The sequence below is a fragment of the Gymnodraco acuticeps genome, unplaced genomic scaffold (genome assembly GCF_902827175.1).
Source record: "Gymnodraco acuticeps unplaced genomic scaffold, fGymAcu1.1, whole genome shotgun sequence".
Taxonomy (NCBI): Eukaryota; Metazoa; Chordata; class Actinopteri; order Perciformes; family Bathydraconidae; genus Gymnodraco; species Gymnodraco acuticeps.
Genome location: NW_022990747.1, coordinates 294,205 through 313,276, shown reverse-complemented (window position 1 = coordinate 313,276; position 19,072 = coordinate 294,205). Strand labels below are relative to the sequence as shown.

The 19,072-nt window shown below is 38.9% G+C and overlaps 1 protein-coding gene across 2 annotated transcripts in view; it reads left to right on the top strand.

The window, feature by feature from the left end:
- The window catches only part of LOC117556674 (transmembrane protein 266-like), a 49,457-nt gene that overhangs the window by 19,289 nt on the left and 11,096 nt on the right, over positions 1-19,072 (top strand). For both annotated transcript variants that reach the window (XM_034232144.1, XM_034232143.1), the window contains exons 4-7: positions 9,141-9,295; positions 11,131-11,204; positions 12,478-12,534; positions 12,703-12,841. In XM_034232144.1, the coding sequence (XP_034088035.1) occupies positions 9,141-9,295; positions 11,131-11,204; positions 12,478-12,534; positions 12,703-12,841 (425 nt within the window). The remainder of the gene's footprint in view (positions 1-9,140; positions 9,296-11,130; positions 11,205-12,477; positions 12,535-12,702; positions 12,842-19,072) is intronic.

Sequence of the window (19,072 nt, the reverse complement as noted above, 5' to 3'; positions counted from 1 at the left end):
GTCACCTCCCATCCCAGTGATGGGTGTGTGGCTGCCAGACGCAGAGACAGAAGCATATGTCGCTGATACGGCTGTTCCAAATGTGCTAAGAAGAAGTCCAGGGTTAGGCACCAACACCAGATGGTTCATCTACATGTGTGGTGAGCAAGGAGGGGAAAGAGGAAAAACAAGTGCTCCTGCCCTCTGCCTCCCACCAGCTTTAGGCCAAGGGTCCAAATGTTCCATTTTGGAAAAAACAACTTTGCATTTGCAATGCTCGGAAAGTGATTTATGATAAAAATAAACATGGCTCTTAGCATATAATCGCAACCATCTCTAGTCAATTTAGCAGAGAGCATATCTCTAAGACCCATTTTTAAAGGGACATTTAGTCTAAACACTTCTTTCAATAAGCAAAACCAAAACAGATTTGTGCAATGATTTTTTTCTGTGGGTCCATCACTGCACTTTACACGATGCAACTTTGTCATAAGGGGGGGGGAAGTCAAATGTTGAAGTCCTGCTTTCTGAAATATTGCATTCCCTCAAGGCTCTCACCTGGTCGAGACAATTTGGCCTGATTTAATTAGAGAGCACAGGAAGTTGCCTGAGACAGCGGCCGGGGAGTGACTGGCCTCCCTGTTATCTCCCAGGCTTCTTAATTCCTCTGCCACAGGGATGGCTGCTGGCCCGCGTGGTGAGGAAGCTAAATGCTCATCGTTAGTCAAGTAGATGTTTTCTTTCTGTCTTGGCCAAATGAACATGGGTGAACCTTTTACATCAGAGATTCTATAAGTGACGAAATAGTGCTCTTAAGTCAGGATTTCAAAACGTGTTCAAACCTTGTAATTCACCCCAACCTACTCTTCTTTCTTTAATACGGCAATAGAAGAGCAGCCCACCAGAAATAAAACAAAAAACTAGATTATAATTATTTGATTTCGCCATCACTAATTACTGCGTGAGGCATTATGTACAATATTCTTAAAATATATGGTGGTTTGGAAGACAAAATCCACCAACAATCATGCAGTTTAACATAACCCTAATAGTAACATTTGTCCATGTTTACACTTTGAAAAAACAATCATTCTAACTCCCTATCTTATCACTGAACCCCTGATGTAGTCTTTAAGAAGGTCAGTTAACGAAAATACATGAAAACGTATCAGAATGTTTTTTATGCGATCTAACAGTGCATTAACTTCAATAAGACAGAGACATTGTTGTTATATAAACCATGTTAATTGAGCACTGCTAGCTCTTTTCAACATTTGAACGTCTTATTTTAAAGCATCACATACGGCCTCATTTTTCTTTTGTGGTCCATGAAGTAAATAATAGTGTTTTATTTGATTTGCTGCATGTTAAATGATCTCCACAATGTCTTCTCATTCAGATGAACTCACTTCTGTCACTTCAGCTGAAATCTGTTACTAACTGCAGTAGAGTATACAGATCCAATCTGCCTCTCATTGGCTGAACACGTATGAATGCACACATAGAATACATGCACAGAATACAAAATACAGCCACACAAACACACACGTGAACACACTGACCTTCCTGTCCCCTTGTAACATACAAATGAGTCTCCCCCCAGCGTTCCCACAAGGCTGCGACTGGAAAAGCTGAACACCAGTTGTCCTTGTTCATTGAGTCGAGGAACCGCTCACAGTAAACACGAGCCTCTATCTGCAGGTTAAATATAATCATGGTGTTCTGGTGGTATATGTTACATCAAATGTGATCCTTTCAGCATAAAGTGAAATGCTAATCCTGCAAAATAACAAGAACAAACATCCCTACGTGTTTTTGTGTCTTTTTCTGATTGTTTAATGTCAGTTTTTAGTCATTTTGAGCGATATTGGGGTCTTTTTGTTCCTCTTTGTAATTGTTTTAGTTGGAGTATGAACAATCACTTCATACAGAGGTTTTGATATTATCAAGCCTACTAGCCATTATCTTGTGGTTCCTTTCCCTTGCAATTTTTGGTGCTGTGTCATCAATAATCAATATTTGTATATTATTGGTTATGATCTGGCACCTGGTTGCTATGTTTGTAGAGGTTAGTGCACAGAAACATCCAAAACTAAGCAAATAAAAAAGAAACAGGCAGGGACTCTACATGTATTATCTTTTTTGTAACCAGCACAGTATCAGTTGTTGTTGCTAGCATGACTTTGAGTGAAACTAATAAGCTGTTATGTAACTGTCACACATACAAAAATGAACAGTTTAATACAAAAATGTCTTGTCTGACAATACTGTTCATGTACATAAACACTGTAGTAATAATTTTTCCAAAAGACAAAGGCCGCTCTACCTCTGAGCAGAAGTCTCTGCCTCAGAGATTTATAGCTTGACTCCGGGGTCAGTCATTTATTCCTTTGGTTCTGTCTGCACTGGAATTGCTGCAGGAGTTTTGAGGCTTGCCTTTTCTCTGCTGATGTGTTGTGAACTTGTGATCAATGATGCACAGGCATTGGTAATGGGGAACCTTTCAGATGTAAAATTAATTACCTGCAATCTGACAGCATCAGGGAAACTCAGCATGTATTTTATGCTTAGTTGGTACTCCCCCTTTCCCATGCTTGCTTTAGCATGAAGCATTGTGTTTATGAGTGTGTGCACTGGTTGCTGAAATGCCGAGCCTGCTGGAGACATTTGTTTCTAGGAAGGATATGATGCTGTTTGTCTGGTGTCTGCTTTGTCAGGTGAGACCGACTTTGCCATCTGCAGGCTGATTTAGCTTGAAGAGACACTCACAATCCTTCTTTCAGAACGAAGAGGGTATTCTTGCACCTGTCTCTGCTCTTTTTCCTGCTAAACACACATTTCATGAGGACTGAAGTGCTTCTTGACAGCATGTTTTTTGGCGGTATGATTTTAAATGGACAAACTCTGTCTGGCTGGCTGTAGGAGGTTCTGGTTTGGCAATAACACCAATGAACAAAGATGGTTTGTTTACCACCGGTCAACACTTAAACTGAGGGTCAATGACTGCTGTCTATCTTCAATATTGTGTAAAGTACTCCTCATGTATGCAAGGAGTATGCACTGTCAGGTCAATGTGGAGTGCAGAAACAATGAAGACAAAACATATAACTTCACAGAAACACATTATTTTCTTACATACAATACAGACAGATGCCTTGAGGTTATGTTTCTGTTTCTGCTGATGTGTGAGCAACGTAACATAACTTTAAAAGTTAAGATAGCATGCCAAGATGTAAAGTTAGCTGTTGAGTCACTTTCTGACCTCTAGTGCTCAGACATCGCCTAATGCAGCTTTAAACGTGTTCATGCTTACTGGGATTCTGTGGTTCAATCCAACAGACTGAAATATCTTAACAACTACTGCAATAATATATATTCCACACACATTCATGGTTCACTGACCTTAGTAAACTTCTCATCAGTCTTTTTTATTATTTTGTTTATTTGTTTTCTATTTAACTACAGAGTGAAACCTCGCAAATTGTAACCAAGTATTATGACAATAGAGATCATTCTATTCTCTTATTATTATATAATGTTGGGTTTTATCTCTCTCTTTCTCAGTGTGGGTGTACATGAGTTTCATCCACTGGGGTCACATTTCTTGAATAGCAACACATCTTTTTAAAAGTGTTGAGACAAACTCACTAAACTTCTAAATTCACAATCACACCCCTCATTCCAAGAATAGCTGGCATCACCGTGTTCAAAGCACCCCAGGTGATTAACCAATAATAGAGTCAAGAAAGAAAAAAAACGAGTCGTGAGTGAAATGTATTTTATTTCAAAAATATTCATTACATGCAATCCACAACCCTCAATTGAATGTCTGCTTGGAATGAATAGGATGTTTCCTTTGAGCCTGGACGAAAGAGAGAGATTGTTTCATCTGTTTTTTATGAATCTTTCAAGGATACATTTTGGCTGCTAAGTTTATGAATAAGTGGACACTGCTGGTGAGCTTTAGTTTTTTAAACAAAATCACATCACTTACAGTATGCTCTTTGTGAAGCTTCCGTTTTTGTTCCAGTGTCTAAATAGGTTTCGTCCAGGTGATTCCAGTAATCTAGAAACTAGAAACAATAACATCTGTAATTACCAGTAAAACTCAGAGTCTAGAAAGCATAAGAAAAATACAATTCTAGAAGCTTTATCATCCTAAACAGGCATTACATTAGCAACATTTGACCCTTCAAGAGCCACACAAATGTACAGCACTTATTGCAATAATCTGCCCAGAGCAATTCTCTTGAAGTTGCTTATAAAACTTCAAATGGACCTTATTTACACAATTTTAATCAAAGGCCTTTTTCTTTATATTGGATTAAATTGTTATTTATTGGAAGAATTAAAACATGTTTAAGCAACCGGCCCCTCTGCGATGGAGTACTTTATCTGATGAGACCATCAGGTGCTGTGAGTCTGACAGTCCCAGTGTTTGGTGGCTCACTCAACATGCTGGTATCGATTACTTTCCCCGATTTAATCTCCCTCCTCTGTTTCCCTGTCCAGCTCCACTCAATCTCACCGGTAGTGGGAAACAGTGACAGCTATATCAACACTCAGGCAGCAGAAGGGATGTAGAGAAAGAATGAGTGGACAGAGATAGGGAGAACGAAGGAGAAAGCAGGAGGGATAAAGACAGATGAAATCTAAAAATACAGAGGCTATTTAAACTCCATGTTTGTGTCAAAAAAAGCATTTATTTCCAATTTTTTTTTTTATTTCTTTGTAACGTAAAATCCATGAAACCAAGTGAGTTTGAAAGCTTGCAGTTTGAGCAGCAACCTTGTCCGATATGCTTAGTGACTCGGGCCAGGTGGTTCTGTCAGGCTGTCAGCGCTGAGCGGGTCAGAGAAACAACATTTGTTCCTGTTGCTTTAATAAGACTCATTAATACACTGCAAGTGACACCAGCAGCGTCTGACTGCGTCCCCTCTGGGCTAGTTTTGGCATGATATAAGGACACATACATTCATTGAATTTCACTTATTCTTATAACGTATCAAAGATGAATCTTTGCACTGTAGCGGAACTCACATCCCTTATTCATGTGTGTGATTGTGTGTCATGCTTTGGCTTGTGCGGTGCAGTTAATAGCCTGTTAATAAACATGATTTCAATGGACATATTGTAATGCGATGGTTTATTGCCTTGTTGACCCATTACAATATTTTCAGGTAAAATAATATATGATGGCCACGATTTAGCTTTCAGATATCATTTTTCAAGTGTGTGTGGACTTAGATGCTGTGGCATGATTCGTTTTTTTTAAATGTTGAATTACTGGATGTTTACCCATTTACAATAGTGCCCACACCTTTTACACTCAGGGTTTGAAGGAATAGTTAACATTTGGGGAAATAAGCTTGTTGATTTCTTGCCGAGATTTACCGCTACTGCTCTTAAGTAGCTGCACTAGCTGCACTAACTAGCTGCACTAACACTAAGAAAGTGGATCACATCACTCCAGTTCTGAAGTCTTTACACTGGCTTCCTGTGTGTCAAAGAATAGATTTCAAAATACTGCTGCTGGTTTATAAAGCACTGAATGGTTTAGGCCCAAAATACATTTCTGACCTCCTGCTAAATTATGAACCATCCAGATCTCTCAGGTCTTCAGGGACTGGTCAGCTTTCTGTCCCCAGAGTCAGAACTAAACATGGTAAAGCAGCGTTCAGTTATTATGCTCCAAATATCTGGAACAAACTCCCAGAAACCTGCAGGTCCGCTGCAACTCTGACTACTTTTAAATCCAGGCTGAAGACTTTTCTTTTTGTCGCTGCTTTTAATTGAACTATTCATATCTTAGACTGCACTGTAACTTTTATCCATGTACTTTTTTCTTTTAATGTTTAATTGACAGCACTGTAACTTTTATCCATGTATTTTTTCTTTTAATGTTTATTTTATTAGCTTTTCTTTTTAATGACTGATTTTAAATGCCATTTTCTTAATCTCTTTCATTTTTTGTAAAGCACTTTGAATTGCCTTGTGTTGAAAAGTGCTATATAAATAAACTTGCCTTGCCTTGCCTTGCCTTGCCTTATGTTTGTTTTCTAAATACCCATTAGTTTAGCTTAGCTTAGCATAACAACTAAAACAGAGGCAACAGCTAGCTTGCTTTGTCCAAAGGCAATTACTTGCTTGCAAACATTTAGCTTGAAACGTTCAGTGTTGTTTATTGTAATTGGTTGCATATGGACGTAATCCTTAGAACTATGAAAGCCCGAGGAGACTGTGCCCTTATAAAGTTTTTGAAAGAAGTATTTCACTTTTACCACTTCCTTTACTACACCCACTCATGGAGTTTTATTGTTGTGGTAATTTTTTTCTTATTTGTTTTGCTTCCCTGCTGCAGTTGAATGAAGCGTGAAATCATTTGATATGAGATGCACTTTAATGGACTATCTAATCACATGGTGGAAGTTTGCTAAACCATAACCTCGGGAAATGGAGCTTGTTTGAGTCAAATGTTTGGAGGACTGAAATGCACAGATCTGCTATTTTTCTTTAGTTTATGTTTTCTCACAAACTCCCTTCTATTCTCACAGCTCTTAACATTTTTAATTTGCATTCATACAATCTGATAAGACAAGGTTTGGTTGAGACTCGATGCTGTCTGCTGTTAGGCGTAGCCACGACTCCATAAAGGTGAGGGAAGGTTATTACTGGAGGTTGACCGGTGTTAATCCCCAGAGTCTCTTGGGCAATGTGGGTGGAGAGGGTGAATGAGTAACTCTCCTCACCTTCAACTAACTGTCAAGGTGGCTTTCCAGCGAGGCACCAAACTCCAACTGCTCTGCTGGAACAAATCTGTAGCAGTCAGTGAATACTGGAATATAAATGGATGTAGGGCTGAAGGATATCCTTTAATCGGTTACTGATGATACATTAAGAAACTCTTCTTAATAAAAACTTGAATATGTTTAGGCTCCTAGTGAAACAATAATGTCTCCTTTTTGTTGCATTTGAGTAATTAAACATTAAAAGCTTTTACATTGTTGTGTACAATAACCTTTTGTCAATTTCTCATTCTAGGATTTTCTGTGGTTGAACAATAGAATATTTTTCATTTTCAAAACTCCCTTTCATTTGCCCACTGATTTGTGTTGCTTATTTTGTAGTTTCGTTGGCATGCACGAGGAAATACCTTCTGCAGATGTACTGTTGAAATGAATATATATGCTACTGGACAATGAGTAGTTCATTTTATGTGTGTGGTCAGATGGTCCTATTAAATGTCCGAATACAGCTGCAAAGAAAGCTGAGCTCGGTTGGTAAAGTATAGGATTCAGGCTAAGTTTACATGTCGTTTCTTGGTTTCATATTATTTATATATGTAGTATATAGGCTGGCTCTCAAGGCGGCATGATACCTGGCATCCTCAGAGTCTCGCCAAGACTCTGGTGGAGCAGATTCTACACCATCTGTAGCTCCAACGTTTGTGCCACCCCACCCAAAGCCAAGAAGATGATTGCTATCAGCATGATTACGTCTTTATTAGATTAGCTGTGCATTGTTTACAGGCGTGTGGCTCTGCGCCTGCCAGCCAGAAAACAAACACTTTTTACTGAAAAATCAATGGGTGATCAACTCAACAGCGGCTAATACCATTTCCATGTGTTACTTTTGGCAAGAATAAAGAAGGTTTTTTTTCAAGATTGTTCTTCAGTGATGTCAGAAATGTCACTTCCACTGTTGTTGAGGATACAACCGGTCAATTCAGAGCTTAATTTTCAAAAGGATTTGATCTTGGGATGAACTTGTTAAAAGTGCAAACAGGAAAGAATACTAGGTTTTTATATTTTAATATTTTATTCCAGTGATCTTAAGTCTTATGAATTGACATCCTATTTAAAAGCATCTCTTTTCAAATACAGACCCAACTTCCAGCCAACAGTTCTTAAGTGAGAATGTGATTTAGTCTATAATTGTTTTTAAATTGCAAAATATCCAGATTCTTCAGCCATGAGTGCCGGATAATCAGTTTTCGAAGCCACAGTGACAGCGCAGCCATTTTGCCACCATTGCTGCCCATATTAACACCACGCCAAGGAGTGAAGACATGATCAGAGGAGAGGACTGCTCTGCCAACGTCTGTCTCCTCCATGCCAGTGCATGGGGAGAAGGGAAAGGTAGCGGCCAGCGCCAACTTTCCACTCCAGCTGGAGAGATGGTGAGAGGCATTGTTTCTCTCATCTCCTACTGTCAGCCCTTGTAGTAGCTGGTCTGTAAGACTAGCCTCTATTTTAAAATAGAAGTGAGTCATTTTGCCAGACACTTCAATGGCCTAAATGCTGGATTCTTACAGTACCTGGCAAAATACAGCTTTTAAAGTCTTCAAAATGTTCACCTACCATTTTCTCTGCAGGATATTTAAACACAGGAGATTGCATGTTAATGTGGTTAAAGTTTAATTGAAACAAATGTAATATCATTTTATGTTGCCCACTTTGCTTAACTGATTTGGCTGGAAGTGACAGCCTTCCCTCTGGGCAGCATCCTACAGTGCCTCCCTTCATTGCCTTTTAAAAAGGAGTCCATCAATATGCCAGTCACACCTACAGATGCTGGTCCAGTCACTAATTCACAGAGCCTCACTGTGTCCGCATCTCTGTCAACGCTGTCTCTGAACACACTTCCTTTCCCTTTACTCTGGCCTTCAGCACCATGGATGTAAACTACCGCCCTCTGTTGGCCATGTCGGGGAGTTCAAATATCAAAATCAAACCATTGAAATATTGTCCAGCATTGCACTAAGACTGGAAGTTGATGCAAGTATTTAGTATCACTTTACTTGCTGTTCTGGAACATCTCAGTAGGTCAATCCGTCAATGTATTCTTTATTGGTCAACAATACATTGACTTGAAATAACAAAATGTATGACAATGAGAGAATAATACATTTAAATAAGGCAAGGCGTGGCAAGTTTATTTATGTAGCACCTTTCAACACGAGGCAAATCAAAGTGTTTTACAACAATTAAAACCATTAAGAACATTAAGAGATAATTGGTTTGATCCAAGTATACTTTTATGACACATATTTCATTTGTATTGTTTGTTTATAAAAATCTAAACATTGCAATAGTATAACACATACTGTTACCTGCAGTAATATTGAAAAACATACCTCTCGTTGTGTTTCCTCTCTTCAGGTCCAACTGGCTGAAGCCCTGCTGTGGGCGACGCGTCGCCCTGTGGCAGGTCTGTCTGCTGAGCGCTGGATTCAACTGCATCCTGGTGGCCTGCGTCATCCTCGTGGTGCTGTTCCTGTCTCTGGAGCTGCTCATCGACACCAAACTCCTACAATGTAAATATTGGCTGCTTTTTATTCCTCCTATTTTAAACTGCAAAAGCATGCATATTCTTCTTTAGCAATACACTGTGTGAGGTCCATGAAACACCTGGGAGTCAACCAGTGCAACACGCATGAGCCGCTCTACTGGAGGGAACTAATGGCTTTAGTGTCTGAAACGTTGCTTACTCGACTGGAGCTTTTCCTTTACTGTGAACAACCTGCCACACGGGTGTATTTGTTTTCAAAAATCTAAAATGTGTTTCATTTTCCTCATCTCTTCTAGCATTTTCTTTTCAGCTAAACTGAACTCATCAGGCTGTAAAAAGTTTCAAAATAATTATTTGAGTGTTTAAATAGTATTCTAATGTACTCTAATTCAATTCAATTGGGAGGGAAATATTCTGTGTTTTACTCTCACATTTCCCTAATCTCTCCATGAATATTAACACATATGGATTAGAGCTGTCACATAATCAGATTTCACTACAGGATTACGTTGGCCGAAATAGTTATCCCAATATCTAAAACATATTGGGGGGAGAACATTTGTATTTCCGTCAAATGTATCTTTAACTTTGTGTTTTATTCACGTGTGTATTCACGTGTGTGCATGGCATTTGGTGATGCAGACAAAGCGAGAATGGGAAAGAATAATAAATGAATGAAAGGACGGTTTATTTAAGTAATATTTTATTACATTACATGTCATTTGTTAGATGCTTTTATCCAAAGTACATACATTCAGTACTGTGGACAATCCCCACAGGAGCAATTTGGGGTGAAGTGTCTTGCCCAGGGACACAACGACATGGTCTTTATGTGTATTATTAACATAAAAACATGTTTCAAATATCATGGTTGTCATCAATACCGGTTCATCCGAATTCGGCGATAGTAAAACATTGAATCAGTGTGACTTTGAGTTGTGAACCTCATTCTGTTTCACTTTAGGGCACTTTACAACATTCATGTCTGAAGATCCATTGTTTGTATGTGCTGTAAAAATCATTATAACAGTCTTATGATTTACTCGATAAGCAGTCATGTGTATGCATGTAGGGCCCACTCCTCAGCACTCGTAGTCTTGCCAGCCACAGAGGAGCTGGTGGTGCCGGACGGTAAATGGTTGTGATGGAGAGCGTGATGGAGAAAGGTGATAATGAACCAAGTCTCTTGTCGATGGCAGCAGCCCCACGACCTCATCGATTACTGGCCAGTTTCCAGCTCCGATGATGGGGACTGCAGGACTCTATAGTGGCCTCAGATCTATTGTAATCCAGTGCTGTGTCTGCAGCCACTCCTGCGAGTGGATAGTGTAAAATAGAGTAAGTGTGGTAGTCCATGGAGAGATTAGTGGTGTAGGACCTGGGCAGATACAGGTTGGCTCTGTGGATTTAATGATGAACCCTGAGATATGTAAAATACTAGTAATGCTGATGGAGTGAATGTCACGGAGAGAATCAACGAGAGGTGTAATCTTGGTAAAAGTTCAGTTCATTCAGGCAGTAAAGGGGGTTTCCCCATTATTTTTGCTAAACCTTGTAATTTAAAATGACATGTAATTTGTCACAAATGGCAGGTTAATTGACCAATTGTTATTAAACAAAATGTACGGCCTTCTCTCACTAGGTTGGCAAATAAAATGCAACTGAAAAAGATGCCATGAAACACAGCTCAAGAGTTTATAGTAGTCCAGCCAAAATAAATCAACATAATTGAAGTAACTGGAGGTGATTCTATTGTCCTACACTGTTTTACATGTATACAGGAACTCCTTTCTTTCTTGTCCTTTCTTGTGTATAAAACGTTTGCAGAATAACTTTTGTTTATGCTTCTTCTCTCAACAGTTTCCAATGCTTTCCAATTTGCCAGCATAATCCACTGGATCAGCCTTATCATCCTGTCACTCTTCTTTTCAGAGGCAAGACATGTTTACTATTGTCTTTAAACCTTACTCTGATCTTATAGTCATCAGTTAGGTTGAATTATTTTCCCTTCTCTTTGCTCTTGGTGTTTTGCATGATGTTTTATTGACACAGAAGTCCTTCAGGGGCACATCTTGCATTTCTTTTAAATGAATTTAACACATTTGTTTCACTGTTGAAACTATCATATAAGTATTGCAAAATAGGTACACAGCTGAGGAAAGCATTGCACGTGGCTGCCATGTATTTTCCTTTAGTGTATTTTCTATTCAGGATTCAGCCTTTGCTTAAGAAAGGTGTGATGGTTGGTCAAATGTCTAATGTGTAAACCATGATTGCAATTAGTGTTAATAACATTTGAGCTATTGTTTGATAAGATAACGTCTTACCATCACTTTATAAATGTTAAATACAAAAGGGGAGGGGAGGGCGCATGTTTGGCCCACAGGCCTCCACTAAGGTGCGAACCAATTACCCTGACAGCCTCAGCCCTGATGCCCTAAACCAAACATTAATTACCAGAGAGCCAACAGGAGCAATAGTTAAGGCTGAGCTTAATGAGCAGTGGGGATGGGGTTACAGTGATACGATCCATCTAAACACCTCAACCACTGACATCACAGAAGAAGAGTCATCTGGGAATGATGATAGATAGATAGAGTATACCACCAGCCAGCCAATCAGAAAACATTTTTTTTTTAAATGTAGGCGGGGTCATTTGACACCAGCACTGTTGACCAACATGCACTCCCAATGATGGATTAGCAGGAGCAGTCGGACATGACACCCCATGCTAATTAGAGTGTAAATTGATGGCCCTGCTCAACAAAGGGTTTAACAACCTGCATTTTCAAAGCACAATGTGGAATTTGATATGTTGCAAGGGTTGTGTGTGTTTATTTTGTGAGTCCAAGATCAGGGAAGATAATTGAATCATGTAGCTAGCATACTTGCTTGTAAAAGACTATTTTTGTGTGCATGCACTTTACATTTTTTACTAATCAAATACTGCTACTTCAGTTTTTTATTTGAATTTCTTGTGAGGTCAACAAAGAGATCTATCTTAGTTATTATTCCACTGAAAATAATATTTAAAGAAGAAAACTGTACTGCACAGGCCTCCTCTTAGTTTCTAGTCTGATTTCTCGCATCCTAACAAAAGGTGTTGAATGTGATGACACCTCAAAGGACTAAGAATATCAAGATCTTTTTATATGTATAAGTCGATCTATTTTAATGCTTTCATTTATCTCTCCCCGTCTGTTTTAGACTGTCTTCAGAATTGTAGTGCTCGGGATCTGGGACTATATAGAGAACAAAGTTGAGGTCAGTGCTGGTGTTGTGTGTTTATTCATTGATGAACAGTTTTTATATTGGTGACTTGTTCTAATGTGATATCTATATATTTCACCCCCCCAATATTTTAGAAAATACAAACACAACAGCATTAGTGCTTAGTTGACTTTTGTCTGTGCTTGTGTGTGCGACTGTTAGGTGTTCGATGGCGCCGTCATCGTGCTGTCCCTGGCCCCCATGGTGGCCTCCACGGTGGCCAACGGGCCCAGCAGCCCCTGGGACGCCATCAGCCTCATCATCACTCTACGCATCTGGAGGGTCAAGAGGATCATTGATGGTGAGGCAGGCAAAGACCTTGTAACCAAGATGTTTCAGTAAGAGAGCTGTATACTTATTCATTCTGTGGAGCAACTGAAGGAAACAGACTCTCTTTTAACTCAAAAGGATTGCACATGTATAAGAAGCAGCTTGCTTTAACAGAGCTAAATGACCCCATTCTCTCCATGATTATACAAATGATTTACTATTCAGAGACATATAGCTATTGATCATGACTCATAGTAAATTGCTGCCACTCTGCTAACTTGTATTGATTGTAAGGGAATGGTTCGGTAGATTCAGAGAGGCCATAATGAATATAGTAGTTGTTCTTTAATATGCTAATTCTGAGCTGGTCGATATCTGTTCAGAGGTCACCCTCACGGCAAGCCTCTGACAGCATACAGGATCTCAGTGTTCAATGTGTTCATGTCTAAAGAGACAGTGGACAAGGGTTTTCCCTAATATCTCCCTTTGAAGAAACGGTTGGATATTTTAGGAAATACCTTTTTTGCTTTGACTTGCACTTGTTTCCATAAGGCCAGAAGGAATAGCAAGAAGTCCGATTGTATGGAAGTCTATGAGAAAATTACCACATTTCATACAACACTTTTTAAACAGCAGCGTATGCTTAAGGGTGGAGCTACGTTGTGATTGATACCGTTTTGGTGTCGTCCATTTAATAGTCTTAGAATGTTAGCCCTTAGTATATGAAAGTTTGTTAAGTCTTTTTCTTATGTAACTTCTGGTTCTAAAAAAAACTGGATGGCAATGGCCAACGCATATTCAATCCAAAGTCTCAAGAAGTATTGCAATATTAAACAAGGCAAAACAGATTCTTGATAAAAATTCCCTCTACATTCTTTACTGTTCATTGGTGTTACCTTATTTAAGTTACTGTGCAGAGGTTTGGGGCAGTATTTATAAAACTACAACACAATCCCTGTTTATTTTACAAAAAAGAGCAATAAGACTTATTACAAATGTCGGCTATAGGGATCATACAAACCCATTATTCTTAGAGCTAAAATTATTAAAACTGTCAGATCTTGTTGAATTCCAAGTTGCACAAATCATGTTTAAGGCAAAAAACTTTCAATTACCTGGGAATATTCAGACATTGTTCAATGAAAGACAAGGGAATTATAATTTACGTGGTTCATTTATATTCACTAATGTTAGGGTGCACACAACAAAGAGAAGTTTTTGTGTTTCTGTTTGTGGGGTGAAGATCTGGAACAATTTGAGTGAGGAGCTAAAGGGATGTCCAAACATTAAACTATTCAAAAAGAGGTATAAAGACACAATTCTCACAAGGTACAGGGAGGAAACTGCTAAACCATAACTGTTATGTTCTTGTTTTGTATTCAATTTATGAATTTATGTTTATGAATTTGTGTATACATATGTGTATATATATACTTATGAATATATAGAGACAATTCTCTTAACTTGCCTGTATATATTATATGAATGATTATATGAATTATTCAGGGTTAGGGTATTCATTTATATTGTATGTTATCTTATATTAAGATGTAAAAAAAACAAAAGGGAGAAGGGGTCGGATTAAATAAGTGTAAACTTCTTCCGACCCCTTTTCGGACGTGTAATTAGCTAAAGTTTATTTTTATTGTTATCAGACAATGATACTAACAGATTATTCAATTATTATTTAAATATTTCGTTTTGTTGATTGCATTCATTGTAATAGTACTGTTATCATGTCTGTATCCAATCTTTTGCTTCATTTGTATTTCTTTGGTTTTACAACATGCTCGAAAAAAAAAAACAAAAAACAAAACGCAAAAAACAAAATCGAGACTTAAGAATTTAAACAGTTCAGGATAATCATTTCAAAGTAAAACCGGGCGGGGGGACCCAGTCGAGCCCAACAGAACCTTACATAGCTAGCTCCCAAACAAGCATGTTAGATCCATAAAAAAAAAGATAAAAACAAGAGGAATTGTGTTAAAGTCTGTGTGTATATCAATCTTCTCATTAAACCTGCAGACAGAGAGGGAATAAGCACATTACCAAATTGTAAACACTGCCCTTCTGTTGTAGCCTACCTATTTAACTTCAATGAGGGATAGGCCTACGCACATCAAACACTGTTATTTTATTTATCTTTTAATATATATTTTATTCATGAACCTGAATCAACATTTCTGCCTTGGTTGATTTCAGGATGGCTTCATCCAAACTCTTTATCATAAATGAGTTCATTGTTTTAATCAATCAAATATTGAACTCAAAGGGACACATCATAATGACATGATTAATAATTTAAGGAATCAATACAATATAGCTTTCAACAACATTGATTGACTCGGTGAAAACATTTAGCAGGAGCATGTGTCCTGCTTCTTATCATGCTGTTTGTTTCAGGGAATTATCTTGTGATTTTCCTCCAACACACCTCGACCTGCTGGCTTTGATATTTGTGATTGATTGAGTTTCTGTGCTGGGCAGGCGGCAACACACCTCAGAGGGGAAAAAATACACTCAACCCAATAAATGTACAGCTGAGGGACCGGCTCAGTTATCGTACGAGAGAGATTGAGACTCTTGCAGAATTAGCTTGACGTATGAATCGTCAATGGTTGTGTCAGCCCGATGGGAGTGGAAATACTGAGGAGTGAACTGCAGCAGAATTTATAAGGACCAGAAAGCAGAATACCGAAGCAGAGTGATATGTCAGATAGGAAATATCCACCTCCCAAATGTGTAGAAAATAGTTGATCCAAAGAAATAGATAGAACTGGAAATGTTAAATATCCTGTTATCAATCTGTTGCATTGACTTTAGAACCCACATTATCATTTGTGGTCAATTAATGTACATAAATAAATAAAAGACAATAGCATTTTTGTTCAAGTGCTTTAAACGGAGCATTTTTTTTACCAAAGTCAACAACTTTCCCTTAATAGCAAGTGATACATAATAATGAGAAATGGTATATAATGCATTGTTTTAAAAGAAAATCACATTACACATTGAAAGAAACCAGCCTTTGTCAAGTCATTGTGTGACAAACAGATAAAATATGCAGTAGCCAAAATGTGCTTTCACTATATTGTGCAGCTAAATAATGAACCTGTGATCGAGCTTTTACATTACATTGCATTTAGCAGACGCTTTTATCCAAAGCGACTTACAATAAGTACATTCGACCAGGAAGACACAACCTTGAAGAAAACAACATCATATAAGTACATCAGGTTTCATAGAGCCAAACATTTCAAGTGCTACTCAACTGGCTTTAGATAAGCCAGTCCTTTATTAGTATATAAGTGCTTTGTTAATAATTCTATCGCTCGAAGTGGAGTCGAAAGAGATGAGTTTTCAGTCTGCGCCGGAAGATGTGCAAGCTATCTGCTGTCCTGATGTCAATGGGGAGCTCATTCCACCATTTTGGAGCCAGGATAGCAAACCCACGTGTTTTTGCTGATGGGAACTTGGGTCCCCCTCGCAGCGAGGGTGCAGCGAGTCGTTTGGCTGATGCAGAGCGTAGTGCACGCGCTGGGGTGTACAGTTTAACCATGTCCTGGATGTACGAAGGGCCAAATCCATTCGCAGCATGGTAAGCAAGTACCAGTGTCTTGAAGTGGATTCTAGCAGTTACCGGAAGCCAGTGAAGGGAGCGGAGGAGCAGAGTGGTGTGGGAAAATTTAGGAAGGTTGAATTTGAATTCTTACTGCACTAACCCCATCTGATGGCCCCACTTTTTGCAATGTGTGTGTGCCAACCTGACTATAAATAGGTACGCGAGCATGTGGTGATGCCCCCCCCCCCCCCCCCCCCCCCCCCCCCCCAGTAGCAGAATGGCTGTTTCATTCCGCACCTTTAACACAACCGGCAATTGCATCTCGTTAAAGTTCAGAACCACATTCACAAGAAAGAGATCTTGAAATGCAAGTGTATTTACTGATTATTGTTCACCTCTTTGTGTTGCCACTTGCGAAATGTCATGATACACCATGTAACCATGTGTGATACCATGTGGCTGGCTTACAAATGTGATGATGGATAGGTGTGAGGTACCGACTGTCTGCCACCTGTGATGACAACAGGTATCTAAATTTACTCGCACTGTCCTTTTTTTAGGTACACCTTCCCATCCTGCTCCAGAAAGTGTGTCATTTAAAAGTGTGCAGTCAATATTTTAACAGGCGGAGTTGCTTTAATTAATAAAGACTTGATTTGATGCATCACTTCAAGCACGGCTGCAGATTCTTCTTCCTGTACTACAAGGAATTGTTTAATTAACATGATAGATAAATGAAATGAATGAACACATAAATAAATAACCAATCAGTTGCAGTTTTGTGTGGAAAAAGATTGGCGAGAGATGATAGGATGATAGGAGATAGGAGAGATTAAAGCTGGAGTTTGTTGCTTTTGTCTCCCCCCTCTGGCAGTAGGAATAATTACACTATTAGAGGAACCATGGCGACGGAGCATCAGCTCAGAGTATGGTGTAAAATATGTTTGTGGAAGAAGCTCCAGAAAAAAAATAAACTTAAAAATAATGAGAGTAAGAATTCAGGGGAAAACCTGAAGAAAGCAGGATAGATGCGTCAAGCTCACCTACTGGTGACTTCCTGCCAGCGCAGGAAGTCACCCAGACGCCAGTTAATCTGAGGCTGTGGCTCAGTGAATGGGAGGCTGTGGCTCAGTGAATAGTGTGCTGGACTTCGAATCAGGGGGTAGCGAGTTCGAGTCCCACTGCAGTCAGCATGTTGTTGTGTCCCTGGGCAAGACACTTCACCCCAAATTGCTCCTGTGGGGATTGTCCACAGCACTCAATGTATGTAAATCACTTTGGATAAAAGCGTCTAACAAAATGACATGTAATGTAATCTGCATTATGGGAATCTGCTGGGCAAAGGCTCAAATGCAGCCAACATTCTATGAATTCTATTCATATGAAAAAGCCCCACACAGCTTTAAATCTATGAGAGAGTTTAAGGGAAAGAAGAAAAAGTGATTCAAGGATGGCCAAAGTGTGCTGGTAACACTTCAGTGCAACACTGTTAGGAAGAAGTTACACCAAGAATATACAAATAGAAATATGTCCATATTGGTACACAAAGTAGGTCAAAGTCCTCATGCCCAGGCTTGTTGTGTTTGTTGATTGTACTGCTTTTTTTTTGTCAAACTCCTTTTTACTGGATTTGATAGTTTGTCACATACATGTCTTCGTGGACTGTTTCAAGAAGATAGTATTACAAGGTATCGCTCCTCCAAAATAAACTATAAGTTGAGTCTAACGTTTTTTTCCCAAAAACATTTCATCAAAACACAAATAAATGACTTTAGTTTATCTACATGTTGTTACATTTGTCAAGTGAGATACCAGTATCACTGTGCATGGATTAATCTGCTTGTCTGGTATTGTCATGTTGACACTGAGTTCATTTCCTTTCATTTCAAACCTTTATTTAACGAGATTGGTCCCATTGAGATCATAGATCTCTTTTTCAAGGGAGACCTGCAACATATAGGTTCCACATGAAACATAAAACAATAAAGGACATCATTCATTATATTTACAGGATACATTTACATAGTTATAGACATTTACAAGTGCCCATAGTATCAACGAGCATTTCATTTAGCCTAGCTTTAAAAACATGCAGAGGAATGAGATTGCTCAGTTTAAATTCTTGCTGAAGATTGTTCCAAGCAAGTGGAGCTGCGCACATAAAAGCTGTCTTACCTAAGACAGTCCTTGCTCTTGGCACATCTAACAATACTACATCATGCGATCTCAGACAATAGCTGCTTGCAACTCTCTGTGTTATCAGAGAGCAGATATAATACGGGAGTTTACCCAACAAAGCTTTATAAATAACGTGTACCAATGACTGAGCACTCTTTACAGTAAGTGATGGCAAACCTGCCTTGGCATACAGGGTACAGTGATGAGTAAGTGCTTTACAATTTGTTGACAAATCTCAGTGCGCTGTGATAGGCGGCATCTAACTTGTTCAGGCAATAGGCAGGTGCATTCATATACAACAAATCACCATAGTCCAGCACAGGTAAAAAGGTCACAGTGACTAGCCTTTTCCTGGCCTCAAGCGAGAAACAGGACTTGTTTCTGAAAAAGAAACCTAGCCTAACCCTCAGCTTTTTAAGCAGGTTATTGACATGAAGTTTAAAAGTAAGACAATCATCAAGCCAGATACCTAGGTATTTATAACTGGTAACCACTTCAAGTACTTGTCCTTGCATAGTAACA